At 43.9% G+C, this 25,366-nt stretch overlaps 1 protein-coding gene across 1 annotated transcript in view; it reads right to left on the reverse strand.

Annotated features, from left to right (window-relative positions):
* Positions 1-25,366, reverse strand: part of LOC134566144 (embryonic polyadenylate-binding protein) — a 262,979-nt gene that overhangs the window by 28,709 nt on the left and 208,904 nt on the right. Inside the window, exon 12 of the mRNA XM_063425849.1 lies at positions 5,809-5,942. Within this exon, the coding sequence (XP_063281919.1) occupies positions 5,809-5,942 (134 nt within the window). The remainder of the gene's footprint in view (positions 1-5,808; positions 5,943-25,366) is intronic.

Below are 25,366 nucleotides of genomic sequence, written 5' to 3' on the forward strand. Positions count from 1 at the left end.
AGTGTTTACATTGCCCCTAGGGACACCTCCCAGTGGCCACTCCCCAGATGGCCACTGGAGGGGTTTCCTGCCTCAGGGCTGCACAGTAAGCATCCCTGCCTTTCAGCATCCCCACTGGAGACACTGATTCAATGCATCTTTATGAGGAGGTGCTGATAAGACAAAATGGCATTTGGCCTCACCCCTGTGCCGATTTTAGCTAATCCAATACTTTCCCTATGGGAAAGCATTGCATTGGCTAAAAATCGGCCATTTTGATGATGTCAAAGGGTGCGGAGCCAGCGCCGGCAGACCCGCGCGGCACTGGAAATAAGGTGAGTTTTAAGCTTTTATAGGGGGGGAAGCCACTTAAATGGTGGGTAAAACACTATAGGGTCAAGAATACATGTGTTCCTTTAATTACTTTTGCCTATAAATTGTTTAAATCTAGCCTGGTCACTATTCACTTTATTGTAACAATGCGAGAAATAATTTTCTGGAACTGTATAGGTATGCAACTCCACATGAAGCTATGCGGTTTTATATATTACATCTGACATTAATGGTAGAATCTTTTGTAAAGTACAGCAGCACTGTTATTTGACAATCTATGTTTGCCTTTATGTAGTTATAAAAATACACGGTCATCGTGTTTAAGGCAAAGACGCTTTTCATTTTGGATTTCTTTATGTACAGATGTAGCAGTCACACTACACACCTTAGGCGGAGTCCAGATTCTATTTATGTGTATACAACTGAACCTTTACAGCAACTGTTAAAATAATGCATTCCTGTTACAGACGCACCTTCGTTACATATTAATAGAACTTTGCTACAAAAAAGGGAGTGGACTTGTGTATATAAAATAGAGCTTAATATTAACTTCAGAAGCATTAAATTCCATAGAACTGTTCTTCCATATTTATGGAATTAAGCATATACACAAACAGGCATAGAAAACTTGAGATGTATATCTACATGACCATTTTTCAAGTAATTGGGTCTCTGAAAGACTTTAAACAAAAGTCTTTCAACATCCAGTACATTAAGGACCAGCAAAATGTCTCTCATTCCCACCAAAAGCCCACTTGTGAAATGTACGTTAAAGAAAGGCAAGGAAAAATATTCCCATGACACAGTCTAAGTTGTCTTGTTCCTCCTCTATAAGTAAGGAATCTGAATACACCTGTAAACTGACAGACACTTCTGCAGCTAAAGAGTTTTTGTAGTGGCTAAAATTACATGATATACACAGTCACAGTAAATATTTCAGTGAATATGTGTTTGAGTCTTTGGTATTTAATAAAGAGCATTAAGGCTTCTGTTGACTTGCCAATTTTGAAAGACCACAATGTCTTGGGTCTAAAAATGGGTCTATGTGCAGGACCAGACTGGGACAAACATATGACCCGTGCAATGGCATGGCAGACCTATAGATTGGGCCAGAGAGGGGGGGGGGGTGGTTGTATCATTACCAATGCACCATGCAGGTGTCTCCAACATGAACATGCCAGTTTGACACACACCGGACAGCAGGGGGCTGCAGAGAGTGTGAGAGGGACATGGGGCAACAAGGTGTGTGAAATGTACATGGGACAGTTTTGCAGTGTAGCGTGTGCGTCCAAGGACACTAGTGTTTGTTTTAGAGATAGTGTGGTGGGGGAAGATGTTGTAGTGTGTGTGCGCGCGCATGTGTGAGATAGGGACGTGGGAATGCAGGGCATGTAAGGGGGACAGGGGAGTACAGGGGGTGTGAGGGTGACATATGGGGTATAACAAAAGAAAGAAACCTTGGGCCCTGACAGGGGCAATCAGTTTCCCTGGTGGTTGAAAGTGCAGAGTGCATGCGCTGTGTAAGTAATCAAAGTGTTGCAGTGGTTACCTGAGACAACGCTCTGGTACCAAGGCTAAAGGACCCCTCTTTATAACTTTGGGCTGGCATGTAAGGAAGATGTTTAAATGCCACACCAGCCACAGAGCACCCTTTTTGGGCCTATGCTCAGGCAGCGTTGGCTCTGCAGTGGCCGATCAGAGAGCCTGGTTTGCCCAATGACCAATCCAGGTGTTTATGAATTGCTTAGTTTTTCCTCAACTGGCTATATTCTTCTTAGAGCAGCACCACATTAAAAATAACATGTCTTTTATTAGCTCCTGCTGACTTGGGTCACATTTCGGCTTCCACAGTTTGAAACCTAGCTAACAGGACCAACACCTCTGCAAGCTATGCTGATATATACCAGACTCTCAAAGTTTCACTCAATATCCACCAAATCGGGCTCTGTGGCCTACTGAAGATGCAGGCCCGCCAACTAGGAGAAGTGGCCGATCAACTGCCCCAGGGAAAGCACTTATCTCAGCTCGTTGCTGCCCCGTTGCCCCCCTTTGGACCGGATATCCCCGTCCCCACTGGGGTAACCAACTTCTCACCTGACCTGGAGCAGATTTCAGCTGACCAGACGACCGGGTGGTGGAGCCAAGATGGCCACCGCGCATACTACTCTTCTTGAACAAGCAGGCTCGAGAGGCCGGGAATAGAGGGAGCAATTCAAGACACGATTTAAAGCGCTCTTCCAGGTGTTCTGGCGCCACATTAGCAACACCCCTCACAACTATGCTAAGCTAACAGACTCACTACATCAAGCCACCGTTATAGCCCACCACCCTTCCTCTGGGCCCAGAGCCCTTCAGGAGCTTAGCCTTTCTGCTGCTCAAACATCAGCTGTCCAAGCTACACTTTTTTATGCTAGGCCGGGGACCGCCCAGAGAGACCTCCGGGCAGCCGCCTATACACCCTTGGGGGCAACAGATTTGTGCAGGCCCTGCAAGTTCAAGATACAGCCTCCAGGAGATGGTGGATCAATGGACATGAGGCACCAGTCCTCTACAAGGCTTGGAGCGGTAACTGCAGGAAAACAGCTGGATGGCCTGCCTCATCTTATGCCATATATAGGTTGTTTCATTCTTTTGTTTGTTTACACACTGCAGTATTATGCTTACCCGTATTAATTTTGTCCATGACCTTCTTAATCATTGCTATGTATGTTCTAACTCACTGTTACTAAGCAGGTCTTGTGAAGTATGCTGATGTTCTTAGCCTGTTTTCTCCAACATATAAAAATTTGCTGTTTTCTCTGCCATGATAATGATCTCACTAAAATAACATAGTACACTTTTAGAAATGTATAGGTGTAAACACTAACATAGAACAGTGACAGGCGAGACTAAATTGTATATATTTCTGTAATTTACACCAATGCAACAAATCCAGCACAAAGAACATGGAAACTGACAATTGCAGGTATTTGAAAGATATCTTATTTGTTGACACAACAATAAAAGTATTTTAAAAACATATTACATAAAAATGTCCTAAAATATATATATATATACATATATATATATATATATATATATATATATATATATATAGCATGCACAATATCGTTAAGGGCAAGTACAGTACAATTATACTGACTCATGTCACATCCAATAAGCGGCTCTGTCACTCCACCCAAAATAAACTGAGTATTTCAAAATCTTTATGTGAGTTAGGATTCTACCGAAATTATAATACTTGAGGAGAGATATGGTTGCGCCAAAACAGAATCGACAAAGTATAGTTAGAAATGTATAAAAATCCAATATATAAAATATACAAAGTCCAATAAAAGTCCCAATAAAACTTGCCAAAAGATATAGCTTAAAGTATGTCCAGAATAATTCTTCTAAAAACAGTGTCAGATCAGGGTATTCATCCATATGTAAAAACAAAAGAAAAAAAATGAATAGTGAAATATATACCAGAGATAAATAATACCAGTATAAAACATCCAATATAGTCCTACTCACGTTTTTAAGAGCTTATAACCAGCTCTAGTATGGATAGTGTGCAGTGGTACAATCCCCACTTAGGGATACATGATATGTTGTTCGGTAGATGTTTCGTCAATATGTAGACCATAAAAGAAATTTAAAAGAGACAACAATAGTGCTCACTGTGTAAAAAAAAATGCCAGGAGAATGAAAGAATAAATGGTTACTCAGTTACTCGTGGTTTTTGGCTACTTCAATTTGTGAGTGTGCCATTTTACTTTTCTATTTGTTCTTTTATTTTCCATCCATTTTATGTTCCAGTGAGGACTACTCCTAAAGAATCCAAGATAGGGATTATACTTACGCCCAATACAGTGAGCAGTTTGTCTGCTCTACTAAATGTGAGTAACCATTTATTTTATTCTCCTGGCATTTTTTTATTTTTATTTTTTTAAACACAGTGTGCACTATTTTTGTCTCTTAAATTTCTTCTATGGTCAACATATTGATGAAACATCTACCACTGCACGCTATCCATACTAGAGCTGGTTATAAGCTCTTAATGGGAGTAGGATTATATTGGAATTTTTATACTGGTATTATCTATCTCTGGGATATATTGCACTGTTCGTTCTTTTATTTTTACATACGGATGAATACTCTGATCTGACACTGTTTTAGAAGAATTCTTCTGGACATATTTGAGCCTATATCTTCAGGCAAGTTTTATTGGACTTATTTTTTATTTCAGATTTTTTTTATATATATTTGTAGCTATACTTTGTCTATTCTGGCGCAACCGTATCTCCTCTTTTGTTTAGTTTTTACTTACTTGTCGGGCTTAGAGGGAGCCCTATCATTTTAGGTGTGCTGCCTCATTAACATATTTTCTACATTTTGTGTTTGGTTTTTAAAGTGCTGATCCTTTTCCGTTTGGAAATTATAACAGTCAAAAGTTATAAGACACAGTATAGACTACTTTGTTTTATGCATTTTCTTCCTCTTGACACAAGGCGGATCCCCTGCAGTCATGTTTTGTCAACTTCTGCAGTCATCACTAGTTATGGCTGTAAGGAAAGAGGCAGGCTCTGTCAATGCTACCCCAGTCTTTTGAGATCCTCCATAGACATTGGTGTTGTACTCTTGCGCATGCATGCGCATGAGTACATCACTGATGTGGGCTCCTGGCAGATAAAGCACCAAGAGCTGAAGAGAGTCCCACGGATAGAGATGACAGCAGCCACCGCTAGATACCGCTGCAATGTCACTATTTGGTGTCTTTACAAAGAAATGCAAAGACCCCAGAAGGTGACAGAGCTGCTTTTTGTGCAGCATTGTGCTGTTAAATAGTGAACATGTGGAGTTTAACCCCTTGACTGTCAGAGGTGTAACTCCACCTCTGGCAAGTTTATGTGATGTTAGCAGCTCCAGGATGGTAATTTCAGTTCTGTGCAAAATCTCATACACAGACACTCATCTACTGGCAGTGAGCAGTCAGTTGTTCAATAAGCCAATGAATGAGCAGCAGGATCGAAATCTGGCTTCTGCAGAAGCTGGATGTCGTAGACCTGTCTACATCCCCTATGCCCGGCATGACCAGTTAAGAGGGCAACAGTTATAAAACGGTGTACCCTATTAATTGGGGTGTGGATTCAGGGTATTCCTACTATCATAACCACTACAGAGGGTTGTAGCAGTTTTGATGGCAGGTCTAATTTTTTGAACATTTTTTAAAAGGATGAAATGTCAAGCTCTCTGCAAGCTCTAATAGAAACTATATTTCAAAGGCACTATTGAACTGAGTAAATTTGATGCATGACTCTGTATGAAGAGGAATCATCACATGCCTCATTTGCTTATTCCTACACAGAACCCTTAATTGGAGAGTAAATACTGTATGCTGGGGGTATCACTGCTTACATTATATATGTAGTTCGCTTAATGCTATGCTACCTTTATGAAATAAAAGAAAATTGTTTTACATTATGAAATGAAAAATAAAACTGTATACAGTGCCTGTTGAAAGTGTGACGCATTCCCCATTTGCTGCATATTTCTCACTGAACAGGAATACTTGTACTGTCCCATTGAGCGCATAACGGTAGGGTTAACTTGGGCTCGAGCGCCAGCCGTCTGAGTGCCAATATTTGCTGCCAACAAAAAAATAAATAAAAGATAAAAAAAATATATATACACATACACATAAAAAAATATACCTGGAAACTAGCATGATTTTCACAAAAGGTTCAAAAATCTAAATTAAAACTGAAAAAAAAAAATCAAAAACAAACAACAGTTGTTATGGTATTAAGAATCTATTTTTTAATTTGGGTGCTATTAGAAGGCCAAATGATAGACCAATTACAGGTTTAGAACAGGAATTTTAATGCAAGAGAATGTGCTCAAGGTGGCTAAAATTTTCACCTCTGGAATATTCCTTAAGTCCTGCAGATGGAGGCCCTACATAATACTTTACTACCATTTGAATTCTCTGAGATTTAAACATTTTACAGATTCAAGGTGCCAGAGCCTAAAATGTCAATTTCATCAAAAATCAAATCATTGTCTTCCTGCAACATGTACATCAAGGTTGATGAATGTAGACCATATCAGAAAAGCTAACTGGCCTGTCAAAAGCTATTCACAAAGTTCAAAGTAAAATTCAATTTCTAGTAATATAAAATTGCAATGCCAGAGTAGCCGGGCCTGTGTCATCTAGGCAAGCAGTTCCCAAGCTGTGTGCCGCAGTGCCCCAGCACACAGGGGTGCCGCAAGATATTTTCCTGGTGCTATGATCGATCATAGCAACGGGAACCGTGCCTCACTCTCCCCTGTCGACTCTGCAGGACCAGAGGGGAGATCAGAGATCTCCCTTACCAGCCTGCTAGCAGTGTAATGCTAGCAGACTGCAGGGGAGGGAGGGAGGGAGAGAGGACCCGGAGGAGCTCTAGCCTGCAGCTCCGCAGGCTAGAGTGTGCTGTAGTGGTTATTGTGCCTGGATTGTTTCTTTAAATAATCTACAAGTGCCCCTCCTGATAAAAGTTTTGGATCCACCCCTGACAAGAAACATTTGACTTGGGACGTCTTGGAAAAATATTAAAATATTAAGGGTGCATTAAACCTATAAAGTTTGGGAACCACTGATCTAGGCTATGCGGTAGTTTTCCCATGTTAAATATGTACCTGTAGGCTAGCAGAGGCAGATATAAGATGAACAGAAGATATCCGACATAAAGAAAAGTTAGAAAAGTGTTATTTTATTTAGAAAAGATGTGCCTTATGGGGATGATAGCAAAAATAGGGATAACATTAACTGGAAGAATTGAGTAAAATGTAACACATTCAATATTATAATGAAAAAAGGAAACTTGTGAGATCAAACTGAATCCACTAAATATTGTGTCAAATCCCAATAAGCATATCAACAAGTTTAGGTTGGTTCAGAGCACAGACACGTTTCGGCGGTCAGACGGCTCTTCAAGGGACCCCTTGAAGAGCCGCCGGACCGGTGAAACGCACGTCGGGGCTCTGAACCAACCTAAACTTGTTGATATTATATTGATGAGGATTGTGATTTGACAATATTTAGTAGGTGCAGTATGATGATCTCTCTCACAAGTTTCATTAGTATAATTCAATATCATTAGATCACTAGTTAGATCTATTTGGTTTTTGATAGTTCAGGTGCCCTCGAAAGCAGTTTAGCATTAGGGTTTCCTGGGTATCACGCTACATTATTACAGGACTCACTAGCTATCTAATCTTTTAGTTATTTGCAGCTTTCTGAAAGACCCCTTTCTAAAACTTTCTTTCTAGCCAGATCCTCATTCTGACAGTTTAGTCAATTTGCCTCTTTTTTCTTGTGACAGATTTATCTCTGTATTCTGATTTCTCCTTAATGGCATTACTGAGAACCATTTGTCACCACTGGCATTGTTAAGGTGGGCTAGTCTGAGTTCACTACATCGCCTCTGTTATATTGCAACGATCGTGATTTAGATAGCATTTTTCACTCTTTGTATCTAACTTTTGTATACTGCTTTGATCAAACAGTGCTACTCTGTATCTAGTTCTTATACACTGCTTGTAGTGTGCTGCATTTGCCAAGTATTATCTGCCTCTTTTCATTATTTCTACATATTTGCTTCCATTTTGAGTATATTTTGTGTGATTCACTTTTTAAATCTTCATAGATATTATTGCTGTGATATATTTTAATCTTATCAAATAATTAAAAGTTAGGTTCTATGTCCCCACTACCTCTTTGTCTGGAATAGTATATATCTTTTCAGTTTAATTTAGGGTTACCCCCTTCTACTATCCAGGGATCAACACCAATAGGCTTCCAACTGTATTAATCAATACAATGAAAAAAGTTTGTTGAAAAAAAAAAAAAATTCCTGGAGGATTGAAACATCTGGTAGACTGGCAAACTATTTTGGATTAATTTCGCACTGGATATTACCATGTCTCCAACGCCAATGCATTGATTGACCGGTCTCCATAAAACTGCCAAAATTGTAGTGACACCCAGCCTGGATGAGCAGAATTTCTAACAAATGGACTATGGAATGAGTATTCAGATAGAGGGCAATTGGTTACAATATGCTGGTAATATTTGGATACAGTTCAACAACGTAATGCTAATAATTATTATTTGATAACACTATGTGTGTTTTGCTCTGGTCTTCGGAGGTAATGGATTCTCTGCCCATTAAGTTCGAAAGGCAAGAAGAGGATTTAAAGTTTTCAAAAGTATTTATATTTATAATGTGACTTGCTTTTAATCCTAGGTAGGATTTATAGAAAGATGGGACTTATTAAACATCTGGGAAACTCTACAGCAGACTGTTTTCCCATTTCTCATATAGAATAATTTATGTTTTGAGGCTTGTTTAATCAAAGGTTTTTTTTCTTTTTTCGCTCACATTCTTGATATTGCTTTCTACATGAAAAACAGCTAGCAAAAGCTGCAGACATGCTGTCTGCAGTCTTGACAAGCCCTCTTTCACAGGCAAATACTTTTAGTCTATGCTGGGAAATGCAAAGTTTTTTTCATTTAGTAGCTACTGTGCTGGAGTCATGCGCATGCAAATTACAACTTTCCCATCTTTCGGGTCGTGTGCTGCGACCTGTTAACAGTGAGACCAGGCCTCTAATCTCAGCGGTGCTGAGAGGAAGTGACAGTCAGTCACTTCCTCCCAGATAATACAGAGCCTTACAGGAGGGAAAGGCAGAGGAGGGGAGCGGAAGCACAGACAGCTGGGCCCCAGTGAAGCCGCAACAAAAAGGTTGCAGACAGGAGGGTGGTTTAAATGTGTACATTTTGCATGTGTGTCTGAATGTGTATCCGAGTGCCAATTTGTGTGTGTATCTGCATGTGTCAGTTTGTGTATCTGTTTTAGTGTGCGTCTATGTATCTGCTTGTGTGTCAGTGTATATGTATATGTTCATCTCAGCATTCAAATGCCAACACTACAGATATACACCCTGGCTACATGCAGACACAAGTCAACATTCAAAGTGAAGCACTACACACAAGTAAACTACTATTTTCAAATGGCAACACAAAACACTACACACACATACTCCATACAAAAAAATAGGCTTACATTTAAACAAAACACTGCTTGATGCTAAATACAACTCTGCAAGGATGGACAAATGGTAGATTCCCAGATGGCCATGAACTGTGAAAGATGTACAACAGAAGGGGACCTACCTCACAACCTTTATTCCGCCACTGTCTTAAGTACACTGACCAGAGAGTGGTGACTACACCCACAACGTTTCGACCGGATGCCTTTCTCAAGGGAATCTTATATGTAGTGATGTTCCTACATTTATATTATGCACTATATTTGTTCAGCTTTCTGCTATATGGTATTCATAAAATGATTTGTTGCATAATGATTATGGTATACTCTGGTTTTCTATATAGTGTATATAGTTTGCCTTAAAGGAACACTCCAGGCACCCAGACCACTTCTGCCCATTGGAGTGGTCTGGGTGCCAACTCCCACTACTCTTAACCCTGCAAGTGTAATTATTGCAGTTTTTTATAAACTGCAATAATTACATTGCAGGGTAAACTCCACCTCTAGTTGCTGTCTACCAGACAGCCACTAGAGGGAACTTCCTGACTCATAGCAAAGATTTTCTTTGCTAGAGCGTCGCTGGACGTCCTCACGCTGTGTGAGGACCTCCAGCGTCGCTCATTTCCCCATAGGAAAGCATTGAAAATCTTTTTCAATGCTTTCCTATGGGGAGCGCTAATGCGTATGCGCATTAGGTCTCCTCGGCCGGTGGGCGGGATCAGTCTCGCCACCGGCCGACAGAGTCAGAAGGAGGAGCGGCGTGGAGGAGGAAGCAGCGATGAGGGACATCGTCGCTGCCTCAGGTAAGTAACTGAAGGGGTTTTCACCCCTTCAGCAACTAGGGATTGGGAGGGAGAGGGAACCTGCAGTGCCAGGAAAACTGATTGTTTTCCTGGCACTGGAGTTTTCCTTTAAATAGGCAATAGGATTTTACCATTTAGTACCCTGTATCAGGGCCGGTGCAAGGATTTTTGGCTACACAGGACGAAGATGCATTTTGCCGCCCCCCAAGCCTCCTCTCCCCACCCTTTGTCACTGTGCTTTAGTGTGGAGATAGGGGCAGAACTGTGTGGGATAGGGACTTTATTATTAATATATCACCAACAAATTCTGTAGTGCTATACAATAGGGCTTTAGTGCAGAGGATATGGGCAGTACTGTGTGGGACAGAGGCTTTAGCGGGGGGGAGATAGGGGTAGTATTGGGGAATAGAGGCAGTATTGTGATGGGAATAGGAGCAGTATTGTTGTGGATTGGGGCTTTATTGTGATGGAAAGGAGTTGTGAGAGATTAATTATTTTGTGTGGGGGATTAGGGCATTAGTAGTAGTGTTAGCAACAGTATTGTGGAGAATGGGGGCTTTCATGTGTTGGTATAGGGGTAGTATAGTGTTCTTAGGGACAATAGTGGGGGTAGAGGCAGTATTGTGGGGAACTGGGGCTATAGTGTGGTGGATAGGAACAGTATTGGGGGAAAGTGGGAGTATTGTGGGGAGGTAGGGCACTAAGGTTATTGTGGCGGGACAGCATTGTGGAGGACTGGGGTTATGGGGTGTAGGAACAGTATAGGGAGGCAACAGGGAAGCATTATGGGGTTAGGGACAGTATTGGGGGCAGCAGTGCAGCATTGTGGGAACTAGGGTTATGGTGGGATGGTAGGGACAGTATTAGGGCAGCATTGTGGGGGACTGTGGTTATGGTAGGAGGATAGGGGCAGTATTGGGGGGCAGCATTGTGGGGGACTGGAGTTATAGGGGGGTAGGAACAGTATTGGGAGGCAGCAGGGCAGCATCATGGAGGTAGATACATTATTGGGGGAGGCAGCATTGTGGGGACTGGGGTTATGGTGGGGGGTAGGGACAGTATTGCCGTGCAATAGAGCAACAATGTGGGGACAGGGATTATGGTGGAGGGGTAAGGACAGTATTGGGGTCAGCAGGGCAGCATTGTGGGGGGCTGGGATTAAGGTGGGACAGTGGGGCAGTATTGGGCGGCAGCAGGGCAGAATTGTGGGATACTGGGGTTATGGTGTGGGGGTAGAAACTGTACTGGGGGCAGCAGTGTTGAAGACAGGGGCTATGGTGGGAGGGAGGGGACAATAGTGTGGAGGAGTGGGGCTTAGAGACACACTCCCTCTCCACCTGCTGCTGAACTGGAGTCCAATGGGCAGTCTCTGAGGGAGTTCCGTTCTATGTCCGCATTTCCAGTATAGCTCCCTTGCACGCCATGCAATGGTGTCTGGGAGTCGGAATACGACGTCACATTCCGACTTTCAGGACCTCTACAGGAAATGCGGACATAGAGCTGAGCTGCTTCCTCCTGCAGCCAAGGTACTGGCGCTCGGCCATGCTACAGGAAATGACTGGAAGGAGAGGAGCGCTGTGCACTTCTCTCCTGCCGGTCACTGCCGCTAATAGCGCTATTCACATTTAGCGCTAAACCCACACAGTAGAGCACCTTCTACATTAACTAATTTTTGTTCTGCACAAAAAAAATAGCTATGAATAGATAAAATCAATCCAATATAAAGATCAACCAGTAAAAGTTATTTATTTCCACAGAGAAATAGGACCACAATGTGTTTTGCCAAATATGGAGGCTTTTTCAAGTGTAAAAAGCAATATGCTGAATAGAATGAAAAACACACAGGGTGCTGTAAATGGCAAGCAGAATAAAATGCAGTTTAAAAAAGGATGGTGGCAGCAATGGCAAAAAAAATAAGGGGGGGGGGCGGGGCCGGGCCGCCGAGCAGAGCGGTCGCAGGATGGCTGAGCTCCTGCAAATGCAGACACTTTAAAGCTTATGGAACATACCTTCAAGCACCCAACTCACCCACTACTGCGGCCATCGATGGACACAGGTTACCGGAACCAGGGAGAGGCTTGCTCCCCGAGTTTTAGTCCCCTGGAGGGGAGATATCTGCAGCAACGAGCGGATCCTTCCCTGGCGGTGAGTGGAGTGGACGGCCGCCGCTCCACTATCCCGCCTAACGGAGCCTGACAGCAACTCTACACCTGTGCGGCCCCGGTCCCGTTTCCCCCCCCTCTGGACCGGGGGGGTGATCCCGGTCCGCACACGGTGACCACGAGCGTGAGGCAGAGGGGCTCGATTGCTGCCTCCAAAATGGCGGGCGCCATGAGGTATATCATCTCCCTCCCAAGATTCCAGCTAAAATGGCTCCTACCTCCTGATCCCAGCCATCGCGGCCACTTAAGCCAGCAAGGAGAGGCACAGATGACCCGAACCAGCCGGAAACAGCGGCTGCATGGGAGAGACGGAGTGGTGGGCAGCAACCTTCCCTGCCAGGAGCGAGTATGCCAGCTGCCGGTGCGACAACTGTACTGGAGGACCGATCGGGCGCTCCCACAACACCCAGCCTGCAACAAGTCTGCCCGACCTGCGGACTCTCACGGTCTGTACTCCACGACACACCAGATGACAGTCTGAAAAGCCACCGACTAAAAGAATCCATCACCTGTCTCACATATAGCGACAGCAGTTCAGCAGAGCAGACACCGGGAAAGCACTGAAGAATCCACATGCAGAGGTCTAGACTCCACTTCCGAGCACCGGAGGGGTCTCCTGAGCAACGGAACAATGCGGACTCCTGGGGAACCGAGCTGTATTCTCCACAGAACTCTCATTATACGTATGGTTCTAATGTCTTAGCTAATTGCATGTACCTCTACTCTATGCCTGATATAAATATGTGTCCACATACCCATTGGCTTGCCCCTTGACAGCATGCACCCGGCGGGGACTCTTACTCATAAAGTAGCCTGCTCCTATGCTTTTTACACACTACCACTGAACCATAGCCTGCTACTCTGCTGACCACATCTTGTAATAGGATGTTTTCACGTTTAGTAAAAACTCATAGTAAACGTGATTTTCTGCCTACATGTAGCTCAATATTCAGAACCAACATATCTATACATTAAGCCTACAAGTCCTATATACCAACATATCTTTTCAAGCTTGCCCAGCCTGCAATTTACACTGTGTTGGTTTCTGTTGGAATTATTACCTTGGCCTCCCAGCTACTAACCATGTAGACTTAGCTTAATGCAACACGCAGTCACGTATACTATGCCTAGGCAGACTAGACGCATGTCTCACCACATTGCTAAACCGTGTACCTACTCGAACAGCTTTGTTCACACTATGCTACTATCTGCCTTGTTGCACCATTTTGTAGATCCTTGACTAATCTTACTTAACAAGACCATATGTCATACCAGCAAGATCAATCTGATGTTATTCTAATGTTAAACTATACCTTTTATAAAAACAAAAAAGTGCTGTTCATCTGACATGTAATATATGCTGCTGGATAATCTTTACTGTTGCCAATTACAATGTCTATGTAAACCTGTAAGTTAATGCAAAGCACTACAAAAATAAAGAATTATAAAAAAAAAAATAAAAAAAATAAGGGGGAAAACTATTAAGGTCATGTTACACGGCTCGAAAAGGTGTGTCTGCACTGGGTAGGAATAGAATGAGCCGATACCATAATTGCTGCAGGGGGAGCAGTGCCCTGTATCGCAGATTACAAACTGTAGACATCTGGGTGCTTACCAGTCCTATTTATATTACAAAGATTAGCCAGCTGGTGAAAAAAAAAGCATGTGATATTGAAATGGACATTATGGATGCAGCGGAGCCCTAGTCCTAGCAGGGACTCTCTTCCACTGGTTATACCAAAGTACAGTCAGGAACAAGTAACTGGACGACACACAGCTCTGGGGGTACACATGTTGTAGAATTATTAACCCCTTATAACCTATAATCCTTACTGGGCCCCTTTTAATACTATATTCTCATATTCAGCTCTCATGCCTCGTAGTTTAAACTTTATTCCTTTGTTCGTAGAACCAGCATGTCAGCAGAAAATGCTAGAATCTTCTGATTCAAAGAACACACTGTAGCAGATAGTATAATTGCCAAAGAGGCCTTGAGAATACTGAGGATACTAACCTTGAAAGACTAAAGGTATCAGCTACTCTTTATGGATAGCTGCCAAAATGCCCCCTCCCATCGAGAGAACTCCTCGTGCTAGCAAGATGGCGCTGAAATCTGGAGGAGAACTTTATGACGTCAGTTATGATGTAAGACGTAACACCCAACAGGGAGGGCATTTAACTAACCACTTCTTCTCTAAGCCAATTGACAATGTTTCCTTACTTTTTATCTTGATTTTACAATGATGTAATTTTGCCTTTAAAAGAGCTTGCAGGCCTGCTTTTGTTCAGATGCTAATAAATTTCCTGAAGTGCTTTTAACCTGAACTCCGTGTGTCAGTGTGAATTTACTTCTGCGTATACGCAATTTAAACATCTCTAATTTGGACAGGAACAGATAGATTCCCTTATCAGCTGGCGTCCAACTGTGTGGCCTGGGTTATGCCCTGCTAGAGCAGCCGTCCGAGAAAGACGTGGAGCGGATGAATCCTGGGGGACGGAAGGAGATTGATCACCTCTGATTACACGGTTGAGTCTGCAGCTCCTATCCGGTATGTTCCGGCCCCTGTGATTGACCTGCCCCAGAGTCTGTGACTGGCTACCTAGAGGTCATCAAAGTCAGGTAATATCTTGCCCAGAGACCCCACACCTTACTTGTTGATATTTACTTTTACCTGCACATACTGACTATCTGTTGCCTGGGTGTGCTCTTATTGATTTGTCCTTATTTTTAGTGCCCGGGTAGTTTTATTTGTTTATTTGCCTGTGTACCCCTTTTAGGTACCACGTGGCTGTGGTAGTAAGGAAAAAGGGGGGTGGATCTGTGGAAGTTTTCCTGGGGATCTTCTGTTTGCCTGTTTACTCCTTTTAGGAACCACGTGGCTGTGGTTGTAAGGAAAAAGGGGGGGGGGGGAAATCTGTGGAGGGGTGTAGACTCACTGCCTCCTGGGGGTTTCCCATAAGTGTCACTTTGACTGCTAGCCTCATTGGACATCACTTTACTCTGCTTGTTGTGTGCAGAGAGGTGGAACACTGCAGCCTCGAGCGCTGACGCTGGGTGTTCCAGTTTAACTTTTGTGGCAGGTGGATTCAGGCTGGTATTGCCGTCTCCATTACCACGTGGTAGTGGTACTTGCGGGAGGGTCTGCAGGTGTACTACGGGATTGAGTTAGGTGGCTTTTGCCACACGTGTAAGGAAAGGGATTTTTGTTAACCCTGTTTGAACTGTTGAACTTATTTGAACTGTGATGCATGCACTGTATTTTACTTGAAATGTCTTAAATTGTCTGTCACACAGATTCCTGTGTTTACTTTTGTCTTACTCTCTGTACTATTTACACTTTCCCCTCCTGTCTCTCTCTCTCTCTGTCTCTCTCTCTCTATATCTGGGACGCCTCATATAGAGGATCTGGGACAGAAATTAGGAAAGCCCAGTAAGGGGTGGCTTGCGTGTGATTTGGTAGAGGATAGAGAAGGGGAAGAGATGGTTAAGAAGGTTGATAAGATTGCTAAAGTATGTGGAATTGCCGTACCTGTGTGCGGAAGATTGCAGCCAGAAAGCTAGGCGTAAGTTATTGACAGAAAAGAAAGGGAAGCTTTTAGATCATGATTTAGTCCGTACAGCAGAAGCCTGGTTATATTATAATTGTCCTTCTGTCTTGTTACTATAACGTAACTGTCCTTCCAGCACTGACATGGTTAAAGAGATTCGTGCTTACAGTCTCTCTCTCTCTCTCTCTCTCTCTCTCTCTCCCCCGCCCCTCCCTCCTTGCCTTCTGTGAGACGCGAGGGGGGAGAGAGGGGGGGGGAGGCATGATTTGTTTCTTCAGTGAGAGTTATTCAGAAACTACCGATAAGACTCAGCAATGGAATTTTTGCTAGAAAATATTCTAATTGTGTATTTTGTTTTTTTAATAGAAGTTGTGCCATTTATATGACGCCAACAGATTCCGTAGCGCTATATATATATATATATATATTTTGTGTTTTGTGATAAGGCAGTGAGGATCGTGTGGGAGACTAGCTCACAAGAATACATTCCACCTTTCTGAGGCTGTATTTCCTTTCGCGGTGCAAAGTATTTTCTCCAAGACTGGTGTATAAGATAGGGAGTCGGGGATGTAGCTCAGTGTTGATTACGAAGGTTAGGAAAGTGAATCTGATGCAGGAATAGAGAATTATTTGGACGAGGTAAATTGTTTGAATTCCGTGAGTCTATTTCTCATCAAGCTATCTTAAAGTACATGTTTCTAGAGAGTCCGTTCATAGTTTAGTATTTCATTTTTGCAGAACAGAATGTTGCTTCTCTGATTTATTTTATTAGCTATGATATAGTGTAAAGTTGAAACACCCTAAAAGAAAATGGCTCCTAGTACACAAGGAGGTTGGCCCTTCTGCCCTTACCATGCCCACACCTCCTGCCCACATCCAACATGGCCGCCACTTCCTCACTTCCTTCCACGCCTCCAATATGGCGTCCCCCAGTACCACAGCACCTCTTATGCCGGTCCTTCCGAATGATCTCCTTCCACTAACCCTTAGTACACCGGCAGCCCCAGCCGGAGGAGTGACTGTCCTGCACCCCTTAATCCCCAAAGATCTAACAGGCCCAAATCTACCACTAAGGCCCCGGCACCTCCTTCACCTGATTCAGCCCAAGAAGACTAGGATATTGGCAAGCCTGTATCATTAACCCCTGTTATAGCAGTATCTGCAGGGGAACAAGGGGGGGCATTAGCCACTGTTACTTTACCCATTGAAGGCCACCCCACCACATTCCTTGTTGATACAGGTGCAGCCCCAAGTGTTCTGCGAGAACAAGACCTGCCTGATTCTTCCTTTTTGTCCAATATTGATGTCTCCTGTGTGGGAGTGGATGGTCTTCCAAGACAAAGCCTATTAACTACTCCTTTGCGGGTTGGCAGCTGCCCTAGTCTGCTTGCCCGTTTTGTGGTGTCATCCACATGTCCCATTAACCTGTTAGGTGCTGATGTACTTTCCCGCCTACAGGCATCAATCACTTTCACACCTGATGGCCAAGTGGAATTATCTTCAGCCCTCTCTGATTCAGATACCTTGTGTTAGCCTTGTGTTCCTTACCTCTGATGCTTCACCTAGAGACACCACAGGGCTATGCAGAAGGCATGAGAGACAATTTCCCCGAATCTCTAATGAACAGTGTCCCCAAGACTTTGTGGTCCTCAGACCCAGAGGACATAGGCCATCTTAAAGTCCCACCAGTGATGGTCAAGCTTATCCCAGGGGCAAAGCTACCAAGAAAGTCTCAATACCCATTGAAACCTGCCCAAGCAGCAGCCATTACCAAGCAAGTCCAAGCACTGCTGGAGAAAGGGGCTCTTGTTAAATGTGAATCTCCATGTAATACTCCTTTATTTCCTGTGAAAAAGAAGACACCCAAGGGTGAACCAGAGAAATACCGAATGGTCCAGGACCTCAGAGCAGTGAATGAGGCAACAGTCCTGGACACCCCAATTGTGCCAAATCCGCACACACTCCTCTCTGGCGTTCCACCTTCTGCCAAATACTTCACAGTGATTGACCTAGCCAATGCATTCTTCAGTGTTCCGCTGGAACAAAGCTGTCAATACCTGTTTGCCTTCACACATGAAAAACAACAATATACATGGACTGTTATGCCCCAAGGGGCACAGAATTCCCCAAGCCAATTTGCAAAAGCAATGAGTATCATCCTTGACCCCTGGCAGTCTGACCATCCAGAGGTTGTCCTACTCCAATATGTAGATGACTTGCTCCTTTGTGGAGATGATATTCCCACAATAGAAAAATGCTCTCTGGATCCCCTCTGTTATCGTGCAGATCAAGGATGTAAAGCGTCTCTCATCAAACTTCAATTCTGCCAGCCTACTGTGATCTTCCTAGGCCACTGCCTGTCACATGGCACCAGACACCTCACACGTGACCGTGTCAGGGCAGTATTGACCATTCCACCTCCAAAGAGCACAAAATCCCTACATGCTTTTCTAGGCCTCATCTCATACTGCAGAGCCTGGATCCCTGAGGCCTCTCTGCTCATGCAACCCTTGTATGACGCTCTCAAATCAGACCCCTTCTGCCTGTCACCAGAGGCACTTGACAACTTCTACACTCTTCAGCGAGCAATTGCCTCTGCCCCGCTCTTGGCCTACCAAATTATGACAAGCCTTTCAAATTGTTTGTGTCTGACAGACAAGGCCATGCTACAGGCGTCCTCACTCAACCACATGGTCCTGGCGGACGTCAGAGGCCTATTGGGTTCTTCTCCTGTCAACTGGATATCGTAGCCAGAGGCACCCCTTCTTGCCTTTGTGCTGTCTTCGCAGCTCAAGAATTTATTGACTGTACTGGGGACCTAGTTCTTGGTCACCCTCTTACTGTTTTGGCACCTCATGACATTTCTGCGATAATCAACCAAGTCCAAATCAAACATGTCACAGCTGCCAGACACCTTCGACTCCAGTGTCGTCTTCTACTGCCTGACAACGTCACCCTCCAAAGATGCCAGGTTCTAAACCCGTCCACTCTTCTGACACTCCCTGAGGGGGGTACCTATTATGGATTCATCATGGACGAAGGATATGTCCTACTTCTTACACACACCCTGGCAAAACTGCTACCCAACTTGCTTCCCTGTGACGGGCCTGAATATGCTTTTTGCACCATGTGGTACAAGCCAACCATCAACCCTGAACCTCGCTATGAAGATGAACTTTTCCAGTTGGTTGAGATAACATTCACCTTACAGGACTTCTACTATGATACTGAAGGTAACAGCATGGCTTTAGTCCAACTGCCACATGAACTTGAACATCTGTGCTATCATTGGGACACAGCCATTCCACATGTCCCTGTAACCAAGTCAAAGACTAAGTCATGGGGTGATCTTGGGCCCATGGCAAAATTATGGGCCACCATGAATGATTCACAACTTCAAGAAATAGGCGTTGCCAAGTATCCATCAACTGAACGTGAACATATAAGAGCATGGCCACTTTACTTTCTGGAAGAAGAATTTGAAGACCTGGTCATACAGCATGACTATGATCCAGAAACCCCCCATGACTGCTTTGAACAGATGAAAGTGGAAACCACACACCTACCAACCGTGCATGAGGATCCACTAACAGACCCTGACATCACCCTGTTTGTGGACGGCTCCAGATATGCTGATGAAGAAGGAAAATATCATACAGGATATGCCGTCACCACAACAGATGAAATTATTGAGTCGTCATCACTACCATCAACAAAGTCAGCACAAGAAGCTGAATTACAAGCTCTAACTTCAGCATGCAAGATTTCTGAAGGAAAGCGCGCCAATATCTACACAGACTCAAGATATGCACTGGGCGTGGCTCATGACTTCGGAGTGATTTGGAAAACAAGAGGATTTCTTACTACTGCCGGTACACCAGTCAAGCACAGTTTTGCGATCAAGGAGCTGATGGATGCCCTCCTACTTCCAGAAGAAGTGGCTGTTTTGAAGATAAAAGCACATGGGAAGTTGGACTCAGATGAAGCAAAGGGCAACCATCTAGCTGATCAAGCTGCAAAGCAAGCTGCAAGAGGACCACAGGAAGTGGAAAGAAGAGTGTCCGGAAATGAAGAAACTCCAAGGAAATGAAGAAACTCCAAGGAAATGAAGAAACTCCAAGGAAATGAAGAAACTCCAAGGAAATGAAGAAACTCCAAGGAAATGAAGAAACTCCAAGGAAATGAAGAAACTCCAAGGAAATGAAGAAACTCCAAGGAAATGAAGAAACTCCAAGGAAATGAAGAAACTCCAAGGAAATGAAGAAACTCCAAGGAAATGAAGAAACTCCAAGGAAATGAAGAAACTCCAAGGAAATGAAGAAACTCCAAGGAAAAGAAGAAACTCCAGGAAAAGAAGAAACTCCAAGAAAAGAAGAAACTCCAATATTCACTCTGCAAACTCTTCCAACCGACCTAAAGATCTTACGAGAACAACAGGCTGCAGTAGCCCCTGAGGAAATACAGAAATGGAAGAAGAAAGGAGCAGTCCTAAAAGATGGAGTATATTACAACAACCTCAGATTCTGTCTCCCTAAGAGTTTGTACCCAGCAGTTGTTCAATGGGCACATGGCCCTGCACACTTATCAAAAGATCTGATGAATGCTCTTGTACAAAAGTACTACGAAGCTCCTGGAATTACCACGCTAACCAATAACTACTGTAAAGCATGTGTCATCTGTGCTAGATGTAATCCTGGGAAAACAGCTAAAGTCCCCTCGAAGCACCTGGCTAAGCCCATGTATCCATTCCAAAGAATCCAGATAGATCATATCCAGATGCCAAAGAGCGGCAATTATGAATATGCACTAGTGATAGTGGACATGTTCTCAGGCTGGCCAGAAGCCTACCCAGTGATTAACATTACCGCCAAAACAACAGCACGACGTCTACTTACAGAAATTGTGTGTAGATTCGGATTGCCGGAAGTCATTGAAAGTGACCACGGTCCGGCCTTTCGCAGCATCAGTTGCCAAAGAAATTTGGACTGCTCTAGGAGTGACTCTTGCTTTCCACACCCCTTACCACCCACAGAGTAGTGATCCTGATTCTGACACAGGCAACCACAGTCTGCTACCCGGTGATTGGGTCCTAGTCAAGAAATTTGTGCGAAAACACACTCTGGAACCAAGATTTGAGGGACCATTCCAAGTTCTCCTGATCACCGCTACCTCTGTCAAGCTGGCTGGTAGGCCACATTGGATTCACGCCTCTCACTGCAAAAAGACACCTGCTCCAGAAGAAGCTGATTCCGCACAACCATGTACTTCTGGTACCTAATCCCCTTGATTGGCCTTCTTAAAGCCCAGCAGGTGGCCATAACTAATGATGCTAGTGGGTACACCTTCTGGTATAATTCATCATGTACCCGTGTGGCCACCTTTACCTTTGATTACTGTGATATTGTAGATTGCCCATTCCCTAAATCACAGATTCAAGCCATTTATAAAGACATACCGCAAGCAAAAGACCCCTACATTTGTGTAGTTGATAACCAATGGGGGCATAATTGTGATCATTGGGGGGCGGCGGGATGGAATACCGGGCCTGCCTGGGGTTACAAACCAAAAAGTGCCTTATCTAAAGTAGATGATCATGGTAGATCCCTCCTCCAAAGAATGACTTTAAGAAAGCCTGGAGGAAGTACACCTATGAAATTAGTATTAAATATTGAACATCCTGGCCCAGAGGATGCTGGCCAATATGTAATGGGAATGTACTGGAGAAGGGGTTCCTACAATAAACTAGGACATTTCTACCTCAATGATATGTGTCACTCTCCAGAGTGGCAAGGGGCTGTACATATGGTCCCAAATCCACTGAAACCACCCATTCAGTCCTTTAGAGACATGATGGCCATTGCTAACCCTACTTTTGAAGATACCATGGCCGCTGAAACTGGATTTAATGACATTAATTTGTGGTTAGAGTGGATGAGATATAATGCCAATAAGCATAATCGAACCGCATGTTATGTATGTGGTGGTGCCCGACCTCACCTTGGCACCGTTCCCCTAATCCTCTCTTTAGAAATAGAAGAGTGTTTCTTGAGCTTTTTTTTGCCTACCGCTATGATTTTAACAGATCCCTCTGCGAAACATGGACAGCAGAATACCCTATCCTAGTAGGAGGTGTTAAATCCCCAGATGGAATTACAATCTATAAAGGTAATTACACTTGCTACACCATGTATGATGGGATCGGTAAATTCATGGGTAACTTTTCCAAAGGTTATTGTGCTACCTACAGAACTGTTCCTGTGCACCTGTTACAACACCATACTAGGTCACTAGGAGATATTTACTGGTTGTGTGGGGATTTACAATTAAGGTCTAGACTGGAGTCTGAGTGGTGTGGAGAGTGTACCTTGGTCAAAGTCATCATGCCCATCCACATTATTTCTGATAATCATCCTGACACTCATAGTCCAGCACACACATCAGCCAGAGCCAAACAGGAAACCCCAGTAAAAGGCAGTTTTGACCCACATGTTTACATAGATGCCATTGGGGTACCTAGGGGGGTACCTAATGAATTTAAAGCTAGAGATGAAGTTGCAGTGGGGTTTGAATCACTGTTCACTATAGTCACTGCCAATAAGAACCTTAACTGGATAAATTATATCTATTACAACCAACAGCGCTTTGTTAATTATACCAGGGATGCCCTCCAGGGTTTAGCCGAACAATTCCAAGCCACATCCCAAATGACCTTCCAGAACAGAATGGCCTTAGACATGATTTTGGCTGAGAAGGGGGGTGTATGTAAAATACTACCCGACACCATGACTTGTTGCACTTACATTCCAGAAAACACAGGCCCTAATGGTAAGGTCACTTTGGCCATAGAAAAATTAAATAAACTCTCAGAAGAGTTAAAAAAAGAATTCTGGGGTGACAGATCCCTGGGAAAAATGGTTTGGTTGGATGACTGGTTGGCATAAAGCTTTAGTTCATATTGGTATGGCTCTACTAAATTTTTCTTTTTGTTCTCGCTCTTCTCGTTTGTTGTGTCCTCCCATGCCTCAGAAAATTCCTACAGAAGACTGTAGACCAAACGACACCAACCTTTACTCATCTGGAAATTGGTGATCAAGATCTCACATCGCCCTGCATTCCGCTACAAACTCTTCCCTATGACAATGAAGTGCAGAAATTCTAGGGAGGGACCAGCTTAGGGACAGCATCCGTCTTGTCTACCGTGTGGAGAAGTGGTGGGCCACCCATGGGAGTGAAGCGTTCGAGTGCCATACTGACGGGTGAGTTAGCCTACTAGGGTCAGATTAGGGACAGTTGCACTTTGCACTAACACCAAAGTAGCGGACATGGGGTTTTTATGTGTCTTTGGGCTAACAAATTTTCTGATACTAACAAATCAAGTTTATCCTTTTTAGCAATTAACACTCTATAGGGGGGACTGTTGTAGAATTATTAACCCCTTATAACCTATAATCCTTACTGGGCCCCTTTTAATACTATATTCTCATATTCAGCTCTCATGCCTCGTAGTTTAAACTTTATTCCTTTGTTCGTAGAAACAGCATGTCAGCAGAAAATGCTAGAATCTTCTGATTCAAAGAACACACTGTAGCAGATAGTATTGATAGAGTGTATAATTGCCAAAGAGGCCTTGAGAATACTGAGGATACTAACCTTGAAAGACTAAAGGTATCAGCTACTCTTTATGGATAGCTGCCAAAATGCCCCCTCCCATCGAGAGAACTCCTCGTGCTAGCAAGATGGCGCTGAAATCTGGAGGAGAACTTTATGACGCCAGTTATGATGTAAGACGTAACACCCAACAGGGAGGGCATTTAACTAACCACTTCTTCTCTAAGCCAATTGACAATGTTTCCTTACTTTTTATCTTGATTTTACAATGATGTAATTTTGCCTTTAAAAGAGCTTGCAGGCCTGCTTTTGTTCAGATGCTAATACATTTCCTGAAGTGCTTTTAACCTGAACTCCGTGTGTCAGTGTGAATTTACTTCTGCGTATACGCAATTTAAACATCTCTAATTTGGACAGGAACAGATAGTCATTCAAACTTCTTTGTTTGCTTAAAAGATTCCCTTATCACACACATACACTGCTTTTATGCCCAGTCCCATGCAAGGAGTTTCACATACAAGAATACAGGGTTTTCAATCCCAAGATCCTCTGTGCCTAAGAGATAATTGCCAGAGAAAACCCCTAATTTAATGCTCTCTCAGGTACAGAATATCCAACAAAATAGCCTGTACCCCAAAAGTACTGCAACCATACACCAGAACCCAATGAAAAACACATTCCCTGATAGCCCCAATATGAGTGTCCACAGGGCCGGCCTTAGGGGTGTGCGAGCTGTGCGGCCGCACAGGGCGCCATGGAGCAGGGGGCGCCGTGCGGCCGCACAGCCGGCCGGGATTTAAAAAAAAATAAAAAAATAAAAAAATTTTTTTTTTCAAATTTGCAGCGGGGGCGGAGCTTACCGTGCGGCGGGGGCGGAGCTAATAGCGCCGGAAAACTGCTGCAGGGGAAGCAGGAAGGAGTCCCTGCTTCCCCACCAAACAGTCACCAGGAGCTGCACTGCCTCCACAATGAACTCCACAGGTAACTGTGTGATTGTCAGGTGAGTGTGACTCTCTGCCTGTGTGTATGACTGTCTGCGTGTGTGTCTGTGTGTATGACTGTCTGCGTGTGTGTCTGTGTGTATGACTGTCTGCGTGTGTGTCTGTGTGTATGACTGTCTGCGTGTGTGTCTGTGTGTATGACTGTCTGCGTGTGTGTCTGTGTGTATGACTGTCTGCGTGTGTGTCTGTGTGTATGACTGTCTGCGTGTGTGTCTGTGTGTATGACTGTCTGCGTGTGTGTCTGTGTGTATGACTGTCTGCGTGTGTGTCTGTGTGTATGACTGTCTGCGTGTGTGTCTGTGTGTATGACTGTCTGCGTGTGTGTCTGTGTGTATGACTGTCTGCGTGTGTGTCTGTGTGTATGACTGTCTGCGTGTGTGTGTGTGTATGACTGTCTGCGTGTGTGTCTGTGTGTATGACTGTCTGCGTGTGTGTCTGTGTGTATGACTGTCTGCGTGTGTGTCTGTGTGTATGACTGTCTGCGTGTGTGTCTGTGTGTATGACTGTCTGCGTGTGTGTCTGTGTGTATGACTGTCTGCGTGTGTGTCTGTGTGTATGACTGTCTGCGTGTGTGTCTGTGTGTATGACTGTCTGCGTGTGTGTCTGTGTGTATGACTGTCTGCGTGTGTGTCTGTGTGTATGACTGTCTGCGTGTGTGTCTGTGTGTATGACTGTCTGCGTGTGTGTCTGTGTGTATGACTGTCTGCGTGTGTGTCTGTGTGTATGACTGTCTGCGTGTGTGTCTGTGTGTATGACTGTCTGCGTGTGTGTCTGTGTGTATGACTGTCTGCGTGTGTGTCTGTGTGTATGACTGTCTGCGTGTGTGTCTGTGTGTATGACTGTCTGCGTGTGTG

Source organism: Pelobates fuscus, chromosome 6, assembly GCF_036172605.1.
Source record: "Pelobates fuscus isolate aPelFus1 chromosome 6, aPelFus1.pri, whole genome shotgun sequence".
NCBI lineage: Eukaryota > Metazoa > Chordata > Amphibia > Anura > Pelobatidae > Pelobates > Pelobates fuscus.